This window comes from Tachysurus fulvidraco, chromosome 23 (genome assembly GCF_022655615.1).
Source record: "Tachysurus fulvidraco isolate hzauxx_2018 chromosome 23, HZAU_PFXX_2.0, whole genome shotgun sequence".
Taxonomy (NCBI): domain Eukaryota; kingdom Metazoa; phylum Chordata; class Actinopteri; order Siluriformes; family Bagridae; genus Tachysurus; species Tachysurus fulvidraco.
Genome location: NC_062540.1, coordinates 16,554,489 through 16,576,798, shown reverse-complemented (window position 1 = coordinate 16,576,798; position 22,310 = coordinate 16,554,489). Strand labels below are relative to the sequence as shown.

Below are 22,310 nucleotides of genomic sequence, written 5' to 3'. Positions count from 1 at the left end.
GGTAAACATTTTATTAATTATCAAGAAAAATTCACCTCGTTTGTTTAGTTTTACTCAGGTCACATCTAGTTTATAGCAACGGATTAGCACTTGTCAATCTCCAGTCACCACGTGTTCTATAGTCGGGCACTTAGTCAAGAGCACTCAGAGCCTTCATAGCCTCTGAGAGATAAGGCTTGCTGAGAGTTTTTTTAAAAAAGTTTCACTCAGATTCATACCTAATTTCTGGGCCATTATTGTATGTTGTAATAATTGAAACTACTGTACATTGGCAAGATGTGATCTATGACCATTAATAATTCCAATATCTTCTTTGCAGGTGTCTGGCTTGACTACAGCTGGGATACAAACAGGGATGGAGCTCCTGCTCTGTGTGTGATCTGTCACTGGTGAGACCCAGATGGCTAAAGTTCATGAGGATCCTGATCTGGGCTTTGGTCCAGATGAGGATGACTCTGTGTATATTCCTTGGGAGGACTCAGACTCTGGGAGCATACTCTCAGATGACTCTGCCCTCCCGGAGTATGAGCTGGAGGACAATATGGACAGAACGGTCAACACTCTGTATCAGGCATGTGCTAAGAACCAGGCAAAGTCCCTGTGCAAATTCCTAGACCGGGGCGTAACTCAGGAAGAAGTCATGGAGCTGGACACCAATGGCAGGGTAGGAGTTCAGTTGAATTTTTAACCTAATATTAATCCAACGACAGCAAATTTCTGAGAATACATATCACAGTCATCAGTCACAGACTTTAAAGATAGTGATTTACAAGGTTTTGTCCTGCTTTTTGACAGAACGGCCTTATGTTGGCAGTTTCCAAAGGCTATGTAGATGTTGTGTACGGCCTGAATCAGTGTCCATTTCTGGATATTAATCATCAGGATAATGACGGAAACACAGCTCTCATGATTGCAGCACAAGCTGGTAAGCACACTTTTAAATGGTTTCTCTTATAAATAATAAATGTGTAAATAATCAGGGGAAATCTAAAAGCCTCATTGTTTTGTACACTGCAGGTTTTGTGACTATCCTAACCTACATTCTGAATTACTATTCCGGTGTGGACATTGAGCTCAGAGATCACAGAGGTTTCACTGCTCTCATTAAAGCAGCCTTGCAGGGCAACAACGACTGTGTGGCCTCACTGCTCATGGCTGGTAAAATTGTTTACCGCATTTTCCCCCTATTTAGTAATTTCCCGTACCACCCTCAAGCTATTGCTCCTTTATCATGGGTTTCTATTGAGCCAAGAATTAAAATTCAATTACATTTTATTGGTAAAGCATTTTGCAACAATAGACAGGAACAAAACAGTTTTACTGAACTCCAGGTCTAAATCTAGTTCCCTGTTGAGCAAGCCAGTCTCAGGAGCATCGAGGAAAAGCTCCCTGAGAAACCTTAAGCAAGAAACCATAAGAGGAACCAGACTAAATGGAACTGATCTTCTTTTGAAACTAGATTTTGATTATAGTTTACAGCCGTTTAATGAAAAATATGATGACACAGACAGATGAAGGTTTCAGATCCCCTTTGCTAATCTAGGAGTCATCTCAAAGAGGACTGGATTAAGAATGTGTGGACCTTTCAGGACTTTAAAATCCCTCTTCATACCAGCCAGACCTATTTAGAGCTAGAGTTCAATAAAGGCAGCAGTTTATTTACACTCATCTATTTTTGGCCAGCAGCACAGCATGAGAGTTGAGTCACAGAGTTTATTATATTACATTATATTATATTAATGCCAATGCAGATAATACTTACAAGAACATCCTAAAAAGAACTTTTTTATCAAATTCTATAACTTTTATGAGTTACCTCACTGGTGTAACACTATTAAAATCATCGTACCAAAAGGTTTGCTTACGACTTTATGGATTTCTGAAAATACAATTTACAATAAATAAATACTCTGCTGTCTTCACTACAATTAGTGTAGAAATATTATCTTGTCTGTTTTAATTTAAATTCAATTCATGTTCTTCCATAAAAGGCCAGAAGGGGGCGCAATAATGTCGGCTTGCAATAATGTCGTCTGTGATTAAACCTTTAACATGATTTGTTAATTCCACTAAACTTTAGTGTTATTCCTCTCATTAAATACAGATATGCTGTAATTTTCATGGCATAACAAGATAATAAATGCAATAAACTCCAGCAATAAACCATTAAATCGGCTACACAGTAAACTAACTATACATCGAACCCTCAAAACCAACAGAAAAAACTTCTACTGCACAAAAGTACTGTTAATGTTAACTCTTACACATGTTAACTATGAACATGTAGCATGACTTTGGCTAGGAAAGTGTGTTAAATACTATATATTTTGTAAAGTTTTTTTTCTACTTCATGAAGATCTCAGACATCCGAAGAGATGTTGCCGACCCGATGAGGACTTTGAGGAGAACAACCTCTTAATCAACATACAGATTGACATTCTACATACGCTGTATCTCCATCATTGAGTATCACTGTGTTGGTGTTGTATCTATAATAAACTCAGCTGATGAGCTAATTTGTGAGTTCCTCAGGAGCTCCTTTTTACACAATTTCAACTGACTGTATATGACTGTAGAAAGGACTTTATTTATATTCACACTGTCTGGTGTTTCTAATAATTTATATCCATACTCTCTAGTATTACCCAAATGAGGATGGGTTCCCTTTTGACTCTGGTTCCTCTCAAAGTTTCTAATTTATACCATCTAAGGGAGTTTTTCCCACAGGGAATGAATGCAAATAAATCTACATAAAAATCTTATGTTCTGAAAAGCTGCTTTGAGACAATGTCTGTTGTGCTATACAAATGAAATTTAATCCAATTAAATTCAAATGTAAAATTCACACAGAAAAAAAAGTGAGGGCTAATGTATAATAAAACACAAGTTCACCTAGAACTTGTGACCCTGTCTAACTTTTGTCTCCTTTCTCTCTTTGTGTTTCAGGTGCAGATATAAATTCAGTAGATGCGACACAGAGGAAGGATGTAAGAGAATGGGCGCTAAAAACAGGACACTTTGAAACTTTTACAAGACTGAAGCAACTGTTCAATCGGCCTCGTGCAGAGCAGTTCTGTGAAACCTACGTCCCGGAGTGGCCAGATCTTAAAGAGCTGGTACGAAAAGCCACAACCACAAAAAGTGCAGGGCAGAAGGTCGCCTGTTGTTTGAAATCCACATTCACGTTCAGTTTTCCACAAGATCCTCAGGACAACGGTGTCCTGGATCACATGGTGCGCATCACCACAAGCATCCACAGTCCGCTGGTAGTCACTGGTTGCCATCCACTCTGTCCCTCGAGCCCCCCAGAGATCGGCAAAAGGTATTTAGCCATGAGTGGACTGGTGCAGTCAAACCCAAACCAGAAACTTAACAGCCACATGATACACAACAGCAATGGTTCCATCTTCTCAGAATCCTCCACCATCAGTTCCGGATCATCAATATCTCTGTCCTCATGCTACTCAAAGCCAGAGAGTAAGAGCAGCATGTTCTCCTTGGCTTCCAGCAGAATGCTTAAACTGGTCCCACGCAGCATAGCTCGCCATAACAGCGTCTTCCCTGCAAGCTGCATCCCTCAAATCAAAGTGACCAAGTCAGCTGACCCAACACCCAAGAAGGAAAAGAAAAGGAAGATGTCAAGAGGTTACCTGGAGCCACCTGTTTGGAAGTACAAGGAGGCGAAAATGGAGAAGAAAAAAGAGAAGAAGCGGCTGGAGAGAGAGAAGGCTCATAAGATGCAGATGGAAAAAACTGCCAAGAAAAAGTCGAAAAATTGATAAGAAACTTATCATCACACACATTTATCTAGAATTTTACTTCCCATAATATGCTGAGCTAAAAAAAAATCTAATGAGACAGATAGTGGCTCTGTTAAATGTAATTGTGTGTTGTTTTGGTTATTTTTTTTTTATTGCTGTGAAGTACGGTACGCTGCCAGATGTTTGCAGAAGTTTATTCTCCAAATAGCCATGAGAAGAAGACCTTTATTACACAATAATGACAGCTCAGAGATACAGGATTAGAATGCATGTTATTTCAGTTTATGAGTAAATCATTTGCAAATAGAGTCCTATTTATTATTTCAAGTGCTTGCTATAGTTATATGATGTTACTGTTTAAGAATCTTCAACATATGTTCTTGGGTGTATATAACAGATGATGGCAGAGCTTCTTAAATTTGCTGTCCTTCCTTCCATAAGACACCCTCATAAAGAACACATTCTTTTCTCTATAGCGGTCTTATTGAGTGTCTCAGGGATGATAGTATATTTATTTATTGCAATACTATCGAAGAGCATGTTGTCCAATCAGCATCTCTATACAAATGTTTCTACTATGCATTTGCAAACATTTGTTTTAAGCCAAAATAAAGTCCTGAATTTTTTTGAGTCATGCATGTTTTACATTTTGTTTTTTTTTCCCCAAACAGTATACGGTACTTAAATATTCAAAAGTATGATCAAACAAAATATAAAAACTTTTAAAAATAATGAAACAGCCCTTAAAGCCCCATATAACACAATTTCACAAACTTGGATACTAGAGGTCTATCATTAAAATGCCATTTCCAGCAGAAGAATCAAGACACCTATACCAATCTTTATGATTTAATTATAACTAAAAGCTAACAAGTCACACAAAGGAAAAACTTGTAATGAAGCTGCTGCATTTATTTGTATGGTTTAGCTGCACTTGAACACTAGCATCTCAACACTAGCAAATTAAACAAAGTCTGCTTCTAAAATCTTCTAACCGGTTACGTTTATCCTGTGAGGAAATATTGCTATCCTAATAAGAGTGGTATCTTCCGGGATGGCTCCGCGGCCATCTACAGGATATGAAGGTTGAATATTTTTATGAGTGATGTTTAGGAGCCATTATATTTTAGTTCAGTTCCAGATGCTGTTCTGGAGGCTAATGGTAGCCAAACACTCAGAGTTTGGGGTGATTTTTTCTTTAATTAGTCCCTGTCTGTATTTTCTAGGAACACTGTTAGTGCTGGAAAAGCATGTTACTTTAGTTTATGAAAATTGTCTGGTGTCTGTGTTTTTTTTTGTTTTGTTTTGTTTTGTTTTTGTACACATTTTAGCACCAAGGTGGTCATAGAAAGCAGAAAAATGAAGTAATATCTCTACATTCCATTGCTAATTCCTTGTGACTTCCTAAGTCACAGTGTGCTTCACAGCAATATGTAGACACATCTTGTGTTTAATCGTTTAAAAAAAATAAAGAAATTTCCTTCTTCTTAACTGAATATTAATCATGATATGACATGAACCTGTGTTTTACATGTAAAACTCTGCAAATTTAGCTCTGCCAATATACAATGAGCTATTTTGTAATATTCATTCATTCATTCATTCATTCATTCATTTTCTACCCCTTATCCGAACTTCTCGGGTCACGGGGAGCCTGTGCCTATCTCAGGCGTCATCGGGCATCGAAACAGGATACACCCTGAACGGAGTGTCAACCTATCACAGGGCACTCACACACTCTCATTCACTCACACACACTACAGACAATTTTCCAGAGATGCCAATCAACTACCATGCATGTCTTTGGACCGGGGAGGAAACCGGAGTACCCGGAGGAAACCCCCAAGGCACGGGGAGAACATGCAAACTCCACACACACAAGGCGGAGGTGGGAATCGAACCCCCAACCCTGGAGGTGTGAGGTGAACGTGCTAACCACTAAACCACCGTGGTTTCCCCTGTTTTGTAATACAGTCCTGAAAAGTATTGTCTTGCCTGTTAAGTCAGAATTCTAAAACTGCAATCTCGTTTATGATCACTGCCACTCTAATGCTGACTAAAAGGTTAAGAGAGCAGGAAAGAAGTCACTTTAGTGTCTGTGTAGCAAAGATGAGTAAACAGATGGCTAATATTTTTTAAAAATGCTATTAATTAATTGTGCAGTCGGTATATATTCACCACAGAAGCTATAACCATAAAAAGTTTTTTTTTTTAAAGTTGACGTGCTATAAAGCTCATGTCTTTATCACTCTTTCCTCATTAATCATAAGGAGTTTGCATCTAGGAGACATTCATCCTCAAGGGAAAAATTGAGGTCAGTTTGTGCTCATCGCAAGGAAAATAAGATTGTGTGTGCTTATGACTGCATGCATTCATGGGAACCGCAAAGAAAATAAAAAATTTGAATCAAATAATCTTTCTTCCTCTCTTCAGCCCACTGATGTGAGCAGTTCCAGCTGGTCTTGCCACACATCAGCCAAGTGTACAGATTACAAACTCTGGGAAAGGAGGAGTGTCCTACTGGGAAAATCAATTCTGCTTTAAAATGCCTCACACTCAATTGCACAAACACTGTGTGCATGATATAGAGCTATTTATGAGCTATTATACATGAATCCAAGATAATACAATTTTCCTGAATCTCTTTTTTTCAACAAACAACAACCGTCTTTACCTCAAATAAGCACAGGTTAGGCATTATCCTCTGCTAATTCACATCCTTTTTCTCCTGTCTGTGTATTTTTCCCAGAGACGTGAAATGTCGTCTAGCTCCCTCACACCATTCCAGCTCTGTCTCCATGTCTTTCTCTACATTAGACATTGACATAAGATTTAACTTAATGTGTGTTAAGAAATCCATAACAGGTTTCTCTGAAAACGTATCCATAATTCTATTTGACTGTAATTAGCAGAGTTTTTAGAAGACTTGAGAATGTTTATAATGAAATAAAATTAATTTGATATTTTGATATATATCAGAAACCCCAGGGCTGATCTTAATTAATAGATAGTCATTAATAGAGTGCTGAAGACCTACAGAATGAAATGAAGGCATACATTGTTGAATTTCTTTTGCTGTTAAACTTACTGGAGAGTTGTTCTGCCTTGTAGCCAGTGTCCTTTGGAGAAACTCCAGATCCACCACAATCCTGAGCTAAAGGATAAAGCGGTTACTAAAAATGATGAATGAATATATGTAGAGCTCAAGTTAAAGATACCAAAAGCACTGCTAGTGAAGTTGTCTTTCTTTACTAATGGACTCCTTATTTTATAATTTCTATGGTAAAAATAGTATAAAAAAGCATGACCTTATGTCATATATGGTTATACAGTAAGTCCAACATGTTCAATATACATTTAGTGTTGAATTAGCAGCTTTGAATTAACAGCTAATGTCGAAGGATTTAATGGCATGATGAAGCAGTGCATACTACTGCTATGACACATCTCCAGGGTCCCAGGTTAAATCCTGAGATCAGATTACTGTTGGCATTGACATGTTGACATGATTGCATAACGCAGTTCCTGGAGAATGCCTACATTTTATGCTGGGAATCTCCCATTCTTCCATGTCCCGAAGATGCGCTATTCAGATCTAGTGACTGGGAAGGTCACTGAAGAATCCTGAACTCATTGTTATTCTCAGGAAGCCAGTTTGAGATAACTTCATAGTTGGTATTTGTATTGTTGGTATTGTTCTAATGTATGTCAAGAAAAGATTCTCCAAACCATTACATCACCTCCACCAGCCTGCACTGTAGACACAAACCAGGTTGGGGTCATGCTGTATTAGTACCCAATTCAGACACCACCATCTGTGTGGCTCAGAAAAAAATCAAGATTCATCAGACAAGGCTATGTTTATTCCAGTCTTCAACTGACCAGTTTTGGTGAGACTGTGCCCACTGCAGCTTCGTCTTTCTGTTCTTAGCTGACATAATTGGAACTATTAACCACAATTGTACAGAGTGTCCATCTGAGTTAATGTATCCTTTCTGGCAGCTTCAGCCAGTCTGGCCATTCTCTGTTTACTTCTTGTTTTTTCTTTATTGCACCATTCTAAGTAAACGACATACTACAAACTGTTGTGTGTGTGAAAATCCCAGGAGATCAGTTATTTTAGAAATACTCAGACCAGCCCGACTGGCACCAGCAATCATGCCACAATGGAAATAACTGAGATTACATTTTTTCCCCATTCTAATGGTAATGGGAACATTACATGAAGCTGCTGGTCTGTATCTGCATGATTTTATGCACTGTACTGCTGCAGCAAGATTGGCTGATTAGATTATTGCATAAATGCGTCTGTGTTCCTAATTAAAGGTGTTCCTAATATAAAGCTTACTAAGTGCATAATGTCCATAAAATCATCTCCAAATTTTCCTTTTATCTAAAGAGATTCCAATTTTTGACTTTCCACTGTTGACACTATGGAAGTTTAATATTGTTATTTTCCTTATATTTATGTATGATTTGTGTTTAAATCTGCACTGTCACATGCATAACTTTTTATCATGATAGCCTGATCATCATACATCACCTCATACAGTATATCTTCTGTAGCAGGTACTACTCGAGGGCTTTGGAATACAAGACAGGGGGATATCCTGGATAGGGTAAAAATGCGCACGCACACACACACACACACACACACACACACACACACACACACACACACACACACAAACACACAAAATCTATTTAGTGATGACAGTTAGCTTATATCTGGACATATAACTGAGATGGGAATCAAACCCCCATCAAACCCCATGGAGGTGTGAGGCCAATGTTCTAACAACCAAGCACATATACATTAAATAGAAACTGGTATTGAATATGTAGTATAATTTGATTTTCTTTTATTTATAGGGAGTAATAGTCTTATAGAAAGTTTTCAACCTTATAGATTATATTATATTATTTTCACTAAATTCTATTGAATTTGATCCAATGACTGAGAATTTACATAATGTTTTCCATAAGTGTGCCTTGTACAGGGCAAATTAAGTCCTGTATTCCAATGTATGACGTTTTAACTTGAGATTTGTTCACAAACTTTGTAAAAGTGTAGTAAAGTAATGAGCTGCTCTTTGCAACAACACACTTTTCTATTCATAGAAAATGACAGACGTGAGGAAAATGAAAGGTTTGTGAGCGACAGGAAAGCAGCACTGAGAGAACGCATTCCAGCCCATCGGGCTACACAATACAGGGCGGGATCTGCACTGGATATTCAACAAATCAGTAATCTTAACTACAACATCAACTCGGTTCTTGCTTATCGAGAGTGAATCCAAGGAAGGGGATTGTTTACAGAAGACTGAGAGAGCCTGAAAGTCCCTCTGCACGAGCTCCACTTTACAGCTTCCATTTTATCAGTAGAAAGATTTGGGTTGAAGATACCGCGCCTTCACTCCAGAGCTTCGCTTCTTACACTGCGTTCTTGTTTCCAACTGAACTAAAACTAACAGCTACGAGTAAGGAGATGAGATTAGTTTATGTTTTGCAAATTAGTTTAAGTTAAAGTTGTTTTTTTTTTTTTTGTTACCGAGGCTGATCAGGAGGATTGATGTAGTGGTGAACGGTGCGGACTCTAAACACTGGATCCAGGAGCAGCTCTACGTGCTTAAAAGAAAGGATAGCCTAAAGTTATTTTACTTTACCAGGATAATTACAATAATATTTGGTAGTATGTGGTCTTAAAGTGTTGCTTCGTGAGAAAATGGATTATTGATCTATCAGAGGAAGAGGAGAGCAGCAAAACCTGAGGTAAACGACAAAATTCTGAGGTAAATGACCAAATTCTGAGGTAAATGACTAAATCCTGAGGTAGCTGACCAAATCCTGAGGTAAACGACCAAATCCTGAGGTAACTGACCAAATCCTGAGGTAAACGACCAAATCCTAAGGTAAACGACCAAATTCTGAGGTAAACGACCAAATTCTGAGGTAAACGACCAAATCCTGAGGTAAATGACAAACAAAAATAAAAAAAACAGGATTTTGAAGTCAAATTTAAGCCAAATATATGTATTAAACATTTTATACGTTGAACATGTTGGTTCGAATAGTTAATCATGTTAATGTAGGTGTAGAAATGGTGGGTTAAACAGAATTTTAAAGTAAAACGAGCCAAATTTTAGGTTGAATCCTAAATAGCTCTTTACTCCCTATACACGCTCACTAAATAGGGCGGAATACAATGGAATCCAGAGCCAGTGTAGTTCACTGAGTGTCCAATAGGAAGCTATTTGGGATTCAGCCTATATTCGTTTTTACCCAGTAACGTTTACTACAGGTGAGTGCAGTCACCTTGTTTCATCGTCTTGTCATTTTTTGTGCAAAGAGCTACAAGATGGAGCTTTCGATAACGTCCTTAAAACCTTACAGGCACTGTTTTGTTAAGTTAGGGGTGTTAATTATTGCACATTTGGTTTTGGGCACTGGGTATAAAACCGTGTAAGGAAAACAGTATTCATCTACACTAGCTTTCATGAAGTGAGATTATGGGAAGCATTCACTGAGTCTTTGACTTTATATAACCAGAAGAATCTCTGAAAGAGTAAATTCTGAAGAAAAAAAAACAAAAAAGAGGAAGGTCAGACACCAAGTGTACAATTTCCCATGAGTCTGGTGACTGCTACTTGTGAAAATAGTGAGAGGGACAGAGAAACAAGAATTGCTTGCCATGAAGAGTCTAAAATAACTTGTGATTAATGAGATTACTGCTTGATCCAGTCTGATTTCATATCAGATGACACAAAAATAGGGTCAGTGACAGACATCTGTTTCTGTATTAGGAGAGAAATAGAAAAAAAAAATGCATTTGCTTGGAAATTTTGCCAAAGACAAATAATTTAATTCTAAAATAGTCATTTATTTGCATAGAGGCACCTCATTATATTTTTATTGATTAAATAAGAACTTATTAGATTACTAGTAGATATGAATAGATATGAAGATCTGAAAAAGATAAGACTAGATATGCAGATAGGGAAAAAAAAACTATTTAACAGTGTGTCGATTCTATTATCAGAGTTTCTGGAATTTACCAGTTTTATTCCAGTTATGTATACCAGGTGTAGTCCTGCCTCAATCAATGGATGGATGCATGGATCCACCATGTGCCACGGTCAACGTCAAGCGATTTAACTTTAACACTTTTAGCTGACACTTTCACTTGTAAAATGACTTACAAATGAGACAGTTGAGAGAAGGCTCTTGCTCGAGACACAACACATGCAGCTTGAGGATGCTGGGAATTGATTTCATGTCCTTCTGGTTAGTAGACCAGTTCATTAACCAGTGTGCTACCCCAGGTAAATAGCAGCTATGGTTTATTTCACACAAAATCTATGTGGGTTTTCTCCCACTCTTTGGAAATGTTCATTACAGGTTTGGTGCATAACCCCCAAATTAAACATTCTCAAGGCATTAAGATTGCACTTCTTACTATTCTGTTTTGATACTGTTGGGTGTTCAAGTTGGCAAATATTACATAAAAATTGTGATTTTTTTAAATAATTATAGTTTATTCAGGTGACTATAGTTTATAGAGAATACTTTTCTTCTCTGGTATAGAAAACCTGCTGGGGAAAAAAAGGTCATGATCTCTAGTTTCCTTCTGTCTGTTTGTGACTGACACTGAAACACGAGGTAAACTTTACAAAGCTGTACAGTGTGCTTCTGCAAACTGTCTGAATTAAACAGGAAATGCTAATGCAGCCTAGTAGGCTTTCTAATAGTAAAGGTTGTAGCATTCAAATTTCTCTTTACTAGAACTAAGACACTACATGTTCCAGCATGATAAAGTAAGCACATGTGGCTTTTATAGTCAAGTGCCACAAATTTATGGCCATATAGTGTATATCCATCATTGCAAGGTTAGAGAAACCTTCATACAGTAAGTGTTTAGGATTGAAACCCATATTGATGGAAACTACTCTAACTGTATTAGTGTGCACTGAATCAACAGTAAACACATTCAGTGCCCCAAATGCCCCCTGTTAAATTAATGCACTGTTGACTACTTGCATACAAGACATAGATAAAGTGCAGACCTGGAGGTTGACCAAGGGGTTTAGAGCATCACTTGGGTAAGGGGTGGAGTCTCTCACTCACACACACACACACACACACTATGTGTACTACACACACACACACACATACTAAAGACTGCCTGTTGTACAGCAGTGTACATAAATGCACAAGATATGGCTGAAGGCTAGTTGAAATCACAGATCGAACTGTACATTGATAACTTTGCACATCCTGTGTTCTCATAGCCTTACATGACATTTTACTTGTACTTTACCTTTCTATCACTCCTTTCCCTCAAGTTGCTTTCAGGCATCACTCAGGAATGTAAATGACTGATCTAAATGAAATCATAATATTTGGAAAGATAAAAATACATCAAAAGCAACAAGGAGGATAAACTCTGATAGCCTAATCTGAAAAGCCTTTGATAACAGTCTGAGAGAAATCTAGCTAAAGGCGCCTGACTGACCCATGTATTGTTTGACTAAAGTACAACTTTATAGCTTTGTGTAATTAGCTTTAGCTACAGCACTATCTACATAGGATGTGTCTAATGGTTAGCTATCTGCTGTTTTAGTGTTGATGTAACCACATTTAATAAGGGCCCGTTTTTGAAGCTATTCTGGGTTGCTTTTGCAAACAGCAGCCTGCAAACCAAAGCTGTATGACAGTATGGTACAGTAAGATACCTAGTACCAAGATAAATAAATGTACATGTATCGGTCTGCTATGTGATGCACATGATATACAAAGTCAGATGATATACATAAGCCTTAATCTTGGGTCTAAGGGACAGAAGCATTTATAGCAGAGTTAAAATTCTGAATAATGTGGAAAAAATATAACCCAAAGCATATGTTTTACAGAACGCATCAAAGCAGAACAATGACATTTTTGCAGTGTCTTTGGAAGAAAAGAATCAGTTCCAACCCTTGCCTGGCTTTTAATACCCATCTATTTCAAAAACAGCATGGTTGACTCATTTTTTCCATTACATGAAAGGAGTAAACTGTATACTTATAGAATTACAGTCCCAGAGCCACACACAAATGCTTCCTGATGTTTGATGAACCCTTTAAAAAGTACTATAGTGGTTTTCTTCAACGGAAAGCCTTAGAAAGAGCATGACTTAACTCTAATGCAATGCTTATCCGCCATAAGCTGAACTTTTATATGATTTAGAATGTCATTTTTCCAGTCTCCATAGTGCAAAATGTTAAAAGCAGCCAGGTCAACGCCTTTAAGATGTTTATCAACTGATTATCTCATGAGACAAACAGCCACATGCAGCCATCTTGTTTGCGTGCCCAGCTCCCTCGTAGACTTTAAGGAATGAGCGCCGCCGAGTTTCTCAATGGCAGGAAGCTTAGCCATCAATATTTACTCTGTGTGCCGAGCAGCCAGCTTGTCCATAAAGCCTGTTCCCACCCACTCTGACTGCAGCAATTAGGGTGCAGGCAGACTGACTGGACCCACTGCCTGTTGCTTTTTCAGCCCATGACTTCCTCTACCACGGGGACGGGGCTACCATCTAGGAACGTTGCGTCCTGGTCACGTGGCATGCCAGCCAGCTTCAAATCAGCTTTAAACCACAGCTGGACAGGACGAGAGTGTAGATGATTTGATGTTGCAGTGATGAGGGGGCAGGGGTGACTGAAGCGGATGTGAGCATAACGTAAGCTACAGCATTTCACAGGCCTTTGATGTCTTTTATTTTTCTCTCAGCCACAGAGATGGAGGCTGCTGCAGGATTCCCACTGCTGCTCACTTTGATGTATTCAAGTCTAAACATGGTGCACTCAGGTAATGCAAGCTACACCTAGCATGTAATCTAGCATCTTACATGATAGGCTGTGATTTTTGTGTGTTACTGATTGTAAATCAGATAGGTGCAGATCTAGCGATTCTCTCTCTCTCTCTCTCTAGCAGTGAAACAATACTGCAAAGGAAACGTGCATCTTCCGGCTAAGCCTGCTGTGCTTGACAGGACACGTGTTGTGCAAATGTACTGCATGTGTTTGTCAGGATACTTCTACACTTACATACCCTGATATATTTCTATGTGGTATTTTATAAATATACCTCAACTCTCTCGATTGCTTCTCGATTTATTGACTTTTTAATAACACCACAGTATGAAGTGACAGTAGTTACTAGTTCCAGGGTATGTTATAGTTTATTTTCTAGACAGTTACTGTACCAGTTCCTTGTTATGACTTACACAGGATAATGGATTGGTTTAGCATTTTTGGAAGGAGTCTCTAGTGTCAGCATGTAAAAGTCAGTAGCTTTCCACCATGGAAAAGTCTTCAGGAAAGAAGTTTGCAGTTTCTCCTTAACATGAGATGTTGGGTTACTGTTTATACCTATTAGACAACAAGTGATTTTTTTTCTCCGACATTCCACAACAATAAACATAACTATAAATGAATATAAACGTATGATGTCATTCTTTAAGTAATCTAATGTGATACAGTAATTTGTTGTAGTATAAGATGAATAATACATTACATGACATTTACACAGTTATTTATTCTTTTCAGTTAGTATAAGGCAACTATGACATGTCATCATTGTTATCTCATGCGTTCTCTTTCTCTGCTTTGTTTTTTTTCTCCAAGGCCACAGGGTGAACTGTGTATGTGAAAATCCGTATACAGACCCCTGTGTAGGGTCTATCTGCTTCTTCACCTTGAACCATGGGGAGGTTAGGAAGGGCAGCTTTGAGAATGAGCAGAGAGAGCAGTGCGTGGACCCTCAGATCCCAGACGTGTTCGTCAAGTGTTGCTCCACTGATTACTGCAATGCCAACATAACATTACCTGAGAAACCAGGTCAGGAATTATGAATGACTTATTAGCAAGAAATTGTGTTTGGAGGATCTGATGCTCAAATCATGTTGACATGAGGTGGCGGTCATTCTCTGCCTATTCTGATGCTCCATGATCAGAGCTACATGTAAGGAATTTCTGGGTAGGGACTTTAATTCTCTTATGACTCGCATAAGAGTGACAAAAAAGATGACACTGCTGCCATCTAGTGGTGGTATATAGATGAATACTACAGTTAGTTCATTTGTAACGTTCAGAAATGGAAAAAAAAACAGATGGCTGAATTATGCATAATTATATTAGCCTTTATAACGTTGCTTGTTGTAAATATCAATGTTTTGTGTGTTTGTGTGTGTGTGTTTTAGTGGGGCCAAGTGAACCTGGCAGTGTGCTCGTGCTGGTGGTTGTGCCGCTGCTGGTTTTGCTTTTGTTATCCATAGCAGTGTGCGTCTTTGTGTTGTGGCTGCGCTCCAAACGACAGCACGGCCATCTGCAGGAACATGACCCCCCTATGCTGAAACTGCCCAATGGGGCAGACCCAACCTATGGGGTAATTGCTGCTCATGAGCTCAAGCACAACATATATATATTAAACCTCATATTATTGTATAAATATAAAATAGAATCATTGATGATGTTTTATTCCACAGCATGGTGAGTTGTTAATTCTGCTATTAGAAGTTGTTTATTAATTTCCTTATATCATCATTACAGAGAGAACTGTATGGCTTGTGTAAACTGATAGAAGTAAAACATAAGAAGCAATGCTTCGCACCGCCTCATTTTTGATTCTTTACATATAATCGCACACATTTTATTCTGTACTTATTGCAACCTGAATTCTAATAAAATATTCGAGTCTTATCTGCTTGACAGGTTGATTTTGTTTTATCTAGGATATTTTTGATGAGTTCTGCACATCAGGCAGTGGCACTGGCCTGCCTTACCTGGTGCAGAGGACCATGGCTCGTCAGATCTCCTTAGTGGAGTGTGTTGGTGAGTGAGTTGAATTTGAAAAAACCTGAAAACATTATATTAGTATAATGTAAATTAAAGTGTCTCTATTTTTCCATATGGTAAAAGCTTTAAGACTGTATGTTTTGGGGGCAGGTAAGGGGCGTTATGGAGAAGTGTGGAGGGGCACGTGGATGGGGGAGAACGTGGCTGTGAAAATCTTCTCATCTCGAGATGAACAGTCCTGGTTCAGAGAGACTGAAATCTACAACACTGTTCAATTAAGACATGAAAACATCCTGGGTAAGACCAACATACTTGGAACCTGGTCAGGATTGTGGAGGGTCCAGGGTCTGTCTCAGTATCAGTGGGTGTGAGCCAGGAATGCACCCTGTATCTGACATTAGTCCAGGACAATTTAACTTACCCTATTCACCTACCGGTATGCAGATGAATCCTACAGACATGGGAAGAACGCGCAAATCTCCTTATAGATGTTTGAGATCAATCAGAGGACCCCGGAGATATGAGGTGGTGATGCTACGGCTATGCTAATACAAAAAAAAAAATCCAGTTTAATGTGGTTTGTGGTCAACACTGTGCCCTGTTCATTAACGTCTAATATTACTTCTGTATTAGTCACAGGTGTGCTCACCGTTTAGCCGGATACCAGCTTCAGAATCTCTGCTTATATAGGCACAGTATAGTCACTGGATTTTAAGATGTTTGGCATCACACCTTTAAAGTTATTAGGGAGTGATGTGTAAATGTTTTTTTGCAAATAGCATCTCAAGAAAGTAGGCAGTTCTTGGCAGCATAATGAAAAGTCTGGCTTGCGTGACTGCATGTGGATTCTGTAATAGTGGCTGTTTTCCCACTGTAAGTCTAGTGTATTTATCTGGTATAACTCCCTGTAATTATGTGTGTGTTCTTCTGTAATTGTGTGTTGAGCAGTTTCTAACATGCCAACGATAATTTCTGTACCTAACAAGTACTGGCACATAAATTGATTTCCTTTTACAGCTCTCAAACCATAGAAAGCTGAACATCTCATGCTATTGAGCACATGGCTATGTATTGTCTCTCAATCTATCCTTTCAGGATTCATTGCCTCAGACATGACATCGAAGAACTCCAGCACTCAGCTCTGGCTGGTCACTCATTTCCATGAGCTGGGCTCTCTCTATGACTTCCTGCAGTACAGCCTCTTGGATCCGGAGACATGTTTGTGCATGTGCTTATCGATAGCCAGTGGCCTGGTGCACCTTCACACAGAAATCCTCACCACACAGGGGAAGCCAGCCATCGCCCACCGTGACCTCAAAAGCCGCAACATACTAGTGAAGAGGAACGGCCAGTGCTGCATTGCTGACCTGGGTAAGGGAAAAACTAAAAGGATCTTTCAGTTAGGTGCAGATCTAGCGATTCTCTCTCTCTCTAGCAGTGAAACAATTCTTACGTGTAAGATATTTGTAGTACAATACAACTAGCAAATATTTTACAGAATCTGAAATCATTTACTGGTTGCTCTTGGGTGTTTTGTCAGGTCTGGCTGTCATTCATTCTCAGTCCAATGACTACCTGGATGTAGGGAACAACCCAAGGGTGGGAACCAAACGCTACATGGCCCCTGAGGTCCTAGATGAGAGTATCCGTGTGGACATCTTTGAATCATACAAGCAGACTGATATCTGGGCTTTGGGACTGGTTTTGTGGGAGATCACCCGTCGAACCAACGTAAATGGTTTGTACAGTGCACGGATTCAGGGTCCAGAATTCCCTATAACTTTCTAGAAGGAACACTATTTAAAGTCATTTAACTCGAGTTTATCCATAGGCATAAAAAACCCATCTGCTGCAAGATTTGGGTCATTTTTAAGTTGGTAATAAGTCCATCCATAACCCACATTTCTCTATTGCCCCTTTTCCACCGAGGCAGTTTGAGCGCTTGTTCGGAGCCAGAGCCTAATTTAAAATCAGTTCTTTCTTTTTTCGACACCAAAGCACCGGCTCTGAACCAGGGGTTCTTACAGTAAATAGCACCAAAACGTTGCTGGTCTAGACTAAAGAGCCGCTTGTGTCAGGAGCTGGGGCGGGGCTGGGGGTGGGGTTATGGTTAGCACTTTGATAATGTACCTTAAGGGTGCTTTCACATCTATAGTTCGGTTCATTTGGTCCGGACCAAAAGCAAATAAATGATACATTGTATATTTTCAGCAGTTTTGGTTCCTTTTCACACCACACTGATCATTCTGTTCCGCACCAGTTGAAACGAACCAAAATGCAGTCATGTGATAACATCCACATCACTCATTGGCCACATGTATTTCCTAAACTGCTTCTCGATTGGTCAGAATAAACATGCGGGAAATTTCAACGAAACTCCGGAAGTAAACAAAAAGAGGAAAATACAGCATACAGTACACCATGGAGAGACGACCGCACGCTGCAATTATGTTTGTGGTTGTATACATCGCTTGTATACAGCTTTCTATGCAAAGTCTTAATTTTCAGAATGAAGCACGGATGTGGCTTGAAAATATCATTTTAATGCACTGCAAATGGCGAAGACGCATTGCAAGACACTTAGTAAGGCGGCGAGCATTACTTTTGCGAAACAGTGACATGCTTATCTTCCGAAAATATTGCCAACAACCCACTATGCGCAATACTTTTTGCAGTTAGGTCTATTCGATCTCGGACCGTGTTCTCACCACAAACGAACCGTACCAGAGTTCGTTTGAAAGCGTACCGAGACCACCTCATCAAGGAGGTCTCGGTAGGCTTGTTTAGTCCGCTTTTGGTGCGCACCAGAGTTCGATTGCTGCATTCTCACCTGCCCAAACGAACCGCACCAAACGAGCAATCGAACTCTGGTACGATTCAACCGAACTAAACAAGGCAGGAGTGAAAGCACCCTAAGTATACTAATGTTTAATACACTTTTACTTTACCGCAATATGATCAATTATCAGCACACATGGTAGCTACATGCTAACTTTTTCTGTGTTAATGATAAAATAATGTTATGTATTTTCCGTCATTCTCGATTGCAACCTCCGTATAAAACAAATGACATGGAGCTGCAAGTACACGTTGGATTCGCCGCGTTTGGATGCCAACATAGGTTCACCAAGCCATGGGCATTAACAGTAAAGCAACATCCGCCATTGTTGATGTTGTGTTTGCCGCTGCTGCGCTAACGTTGCTTTGAAAAATGACACATATACAATGATGTAAGACTCCGCACTATGATGGCTCTCTAGCCCATGGAAAGGCAAACTGGTTCTTACAAGGCTCGCCAGTGGAACCAACTTTAAACCAACACCCGGTACTTTCTGGTGGAAATGTTTAGTATTGTTATTCAACGTAGGCTGATAAAGTATCATGATTTAATGTGTTTATATCCAGCAAAGTCATTATTAATTTTATTAATAACCCTTTGTTCTGTTGCACGCAACATGTATTACATCATAATGATTAGTGTAAATTAAGTATTTCCCATATTTGTCACATCACTTCACAGAATCCGCATGTCTCAGTGTCTTGCCAGCCCAGTCTGTCCGTTTCTTCTATCTGTGTCTGTCTCCACTATCCACCCACGATTAGCAGTCCAGCAATTATAAACACTCTTATCAAGTGTCAGCACTCCAACTCATACAGTCCAGATGCTTTTTATCTCTCTCTCTTTCTCTCTGTTTTTTTAGACACATTATGCACACATATACTTTATACCTTTATGGTAGAAGCATGTCTTTTATTATGTCCTGTCAAACAGTAAAGGATATAAAGTTTTAATGTCATTCCCCCCTTTCTGATGTAAAATTATGCTCTTGAGTCTTTTTCTCCGAGATGTCAGCTACCACACATGCACAGACTTTCTGGATGTCATCCAGCCCTCCTCCTGAACTATTAGCTGTTCCAAACTCCTTAAAATTTCAAATGTCTGTTTTGCTGATATGATTTGACTCTCAGTCTCAACAAATTTCTGACCTTTTTGTCAGGAAAAAGACAGCGTCGGCGACTGCAAATTTTAACTGAACATCTCTGGAAAAAATATGACGAAATCTTTGTTGTGTAGGAATTGTAGAGGAGTACCGCCTGCCATTTTTTGACGTAGTGCCCTCCGACCCCAGTTTTGAAGAGATGAAGAAGGTGGTGTGTGTGGACCAGTACAGGCCATGTCTTCACAACCGACTGCACTCCCATCCGGTATACATTTCTTTTCTGTTAAGCTCAAAAATTGTCATTGTCTTGTTGTCGTAGTCAGATAATGCCTAATGCCGTATTAATTTAAGCTATGAACAATGCGCCCAGACAGAGCAGAGGTCCACAATCCACTTACTGAATCAGAATGTCTTTGTGTCCAGATTCTGTCAGCTATAGCTAAAATTATGAAGGAGTGCTGGTTCCAAAGTCCCTCGGCTCGCCTCACTGCCCTGCGTGTGCGTAAGACCCTGGCAAAGCTGGACCAAGACCAAGACTACAGCACAGACAAACTCAAATTGGATGTCTAGAGGTCTGCTTCTGCTTAATGGACATAAGTTGCAGAACAGGTGCCAGAACCCCTCTTAGCCTTACATGTCTTAGCCTTAAGAGCAGCATCTGACCTGAGTTGATTCCTGGAGCTTCAGCCGAGGAGGCCATAAAGCTGATGGACTGAGTGAACTCAGAGCTGTGCTTCTCCTCTGTGCTGCAATATTACCATTGAAGGATTTACTGTGCTTTTCAGCACAGTGACTCAGTTGTAAGTGAAAGTAAGCCATGGCCGAAAGTACTCCTTAGGGTCGAGAGACTCGCACATGTTTTTCTGTCAGTGTTTTTTATGAATGTGTTTGTCAGGATATGAGCCATACTGGACTTCCCAGTGGAGGAGTTTCCTGAAATTCCTTCATGACCTTGTCTCCCTCCTCCTCTTAAGTTTTAAATGTCTTAAATGAGGACAGTATGTACTTTGTTCCACCTTGTACATTCTATCCATTCCATAGTCTTGATGAAAACTTTTGGAATGACCATATCTTAAATACATCCATGAATACATAGTTATATAGTAACACACAAGTAATACTCATTCAAATGTAAGACTTATACTGTATGTTATTGCTAAATAATAACTTTTCAGACTAGAAATATTTTATATAGTATATCCAGTGTGGGAACCCTATGCAACATGCAATATATACATACGTATTGTGCATACTTACAGGGCATTGTGGTGCCCCTTCTCCACTATACAAACTTTATACTTATGGTCATGGTATATCTTTTTAATGTTTCACTTTTTATCATATGTTTTTTATTTGTAGAAGACTTCATTTTGCACAATAACAAATACAATTTTAAAAAGTTAAAAATAACAGTATTTAACAAAAAATAAAATATATATATATTTAGAGTATTCAGTATGTCTCATACCTGTTAATATTATATTTCACTGATATTAAAATCAGTAATAAGAAAGAAGAGTTAAAATGCAAGCGTATATTTTAATGTAAGGAAGTTCCATCCATCATCACATTCATATTGCTTGCTTGCTTGCTTGGTGCCATACTGATGTTCCTGTGTGCTGTATTGTTGTCAGAGGGGACTTTGCAAACCTCCTCAGAACGAAAGAGCACATGCTCCTTTTTTCACTCACCATTTTCAAAGACATAATGTATTAATGAAAAATCCAGCAGTAGTCCAGACATCATTGCAAATGTTGGACTCAAACTCCCAGAATGCAATAAAGTAATACATATCCTGAGATTCAAATGGCTAGGTAGTGAACTATGAGTTGATAAACACAATGATCTTGACAGTGGCATTAACATGAACACCAAAAGTTTGTAATCCTGATCTGAATGTTCAGGAGATGTTATTTATGTAGGAAATCATTGACCAATGTAAAAATAGAGAACAAAAAAACTAGAAAAAAAACCCTCAGTTTTTTAGTATAAAACAATACTTGGAAACCATGTGGTAGTCTTATGGGTAAGTTGCTGGACTACCAATCGGTAGGTTGTGAGTTTGAATCTCTGGTCCACCAAGCTGCCACTGCTGGGCCTCTGAGCAAGGTCCTTAAACCTCAATTGCACACTTGCATAAAATGAAATAATATGTAAGATTTATATGCAAGGTGGATTTTCCCTCTAATATAATGTGAAAGAGTTTAAAAAAGGCAAGTATGTAGCACATACTTTTCAACACTAGAGGGCATCAGAAGCTCCAAACTCATTCAGAAGGTCTTCAGTTTTTTGTTTTTTTACTTTGTTCAGCAGTAGACTGGTTTGAACTAACTGGACTCACTGTCATCCTTTTATATGTAATACAGTGTCAGCAGGCTTATTATTGTCATCATGATTCCATTACTTTTTAATCTGATCTATTTGGGTTTTATTTGTGCATGTGGTGTTTGTGCATCATGTTACTGTTCAAAGCAACACAAAAGGCACTCAAGGACCCGATATCCCCAGGGAGTAACCGAGATGCACCTCAGTGCTTCAAAAGCATTCATAGATACAATGTTGAATGCATCCTCCCAGGTAGTGTTTCACCCGGGCCTAAATTTACCCAGCACCGACCGATCCTACATCTCTTATTCATGGAAAGTTCATTCCAAATGAGTGTATTTCTAGTATTAAACCTTGGTCATGAGCAATTACATACACACACACATATACACGCACAAGGCCACGAGATCACACTCTCGATTTCACCAACACACTTACACAGTGCTGGT

The 22,310-nt window shown here is 39.0% G+C and overlaps 2 protein-coding genes and 1 long non-coding RNA gene across 4 annotated transcripts; 2 read left to right on the top strand and 1 right to left on the bottom strand.

Moving 5' to 3' along the window:
• Positions 1-505: 505 nt before the first annotated feature.
• On the top strand, positions 506-4,112 carry ankrd33aa (ankyrin repeat domain 33Aa). The gene is made up of 4 exons (XM_027170513.2): positions 506-664; positions 796-925; positions 1,018-1,158; positions 2,947-4,112. Exons 1-4 carry the CDS (start codon positions 542-544, stop codon positions 3,777-3,779), a joined length of 1,227 nt encoding a protein of 408 aa, XP_027026314.2. The 5' UTR covers positions 506-541; the 3' UTR covers positions 3,780-4,112.
• Positions 4,113-6,365: 2,253 nt separating this feature from the next.
• On the bottom strand, positions 6,366-8,372 carry LOC113658230. Its single transcript, XR_007139196.1, has 3 exons — positions 8,305-8,372; positions 6,850-6,915; positions 6,366-6,569 (listed from the first exon to the last, which is right to left on the bottom strand). It is a non-coding gene; the product is annotated as an uncharacterized LOC113658230 (long non-coding RNA).
• A 595-nt stretch (positions 8,373-8,967) lies between these two features.
• acvrl1 (activin A receptor like type 1) lies at positions 8,968-20,991 on the top strand. Of its 2 annotated transcripts, none has more exons than XM_047806880.1 (10): positions 8,968-9,553; positions 13,530-13,607; positions 14,426-14,638; positions 15,001-15,185; positions 15,532-15,631; positions 15,746-15,892; positions 16,691-16,966; positions 17,136-17,333; positions 19,671-19,801; positions 19,960-20,991. In XM_047806880.1, exons 2-10 carry the CDS (start codon positions 13,538-13,540, stop codon positions 20,104-20,106), a joined length of 1,467 nt encoding a protein of 488 aa, XP_047662836.1. In that variant the 5' UTR covers positions 8,968-9,553; positions 13,530-13,537; the 3' UTR covers positions 20,107-20,991. The 2 variants fall into 2 exon arrangements, with proteins under 2 accessions (XP_047662836.1, XP_027026313.2); XM_027170512.2 differs by having other exon boundaries at positions 8,969-9,533.
• The last annotated feature ends 1,319 nt before the right edge of the window (positions 20,992-22,310 follow it).

Coding starts and splice junctions, on each gene's coding strand:
- acvrl1 (XM_047806880.1), top strand. CDS start 13,538: ATGGAGGCTGCTGCAGGATTCCCACTGCTGCTCACTTTGATGTATTCA. Junction 14,639..15,000: donor AACATTACCTGAGAAACCAG/GTCAGGAATTAT, acceptor TGTGTGTTTTAG/TGGGGCCAAGTGAACCTGGC. Junction 15,632..15,745: donor CTCCTTAGTGGAGTGTGTTG/GTGAGTGAGTTG, acceptor TTTTGGGGGCAG/GTAAGGGGCGTTATGGAGAA.
- ankrd33aa (XM_027170513.2), top strand. CDS start 542: ATGGACAGAACGGTCAACACTCTGTATCAGGCATGTGCTAAGAACCAG. Junction 665..795: donor AGCTGGACACCAATGGCAGG/GTAGGAGTTCAG, acceptor GCTTTTTGACAG/AACGGCCTTATGTTGGCAGT. Junction 1,159..2,946: donor GGCCTCACTGCTCATGGCTG/GTAAAATTGTTT, acceptor TTTGTGTTTCAG/GTGCAGATATAAATTCAGTA.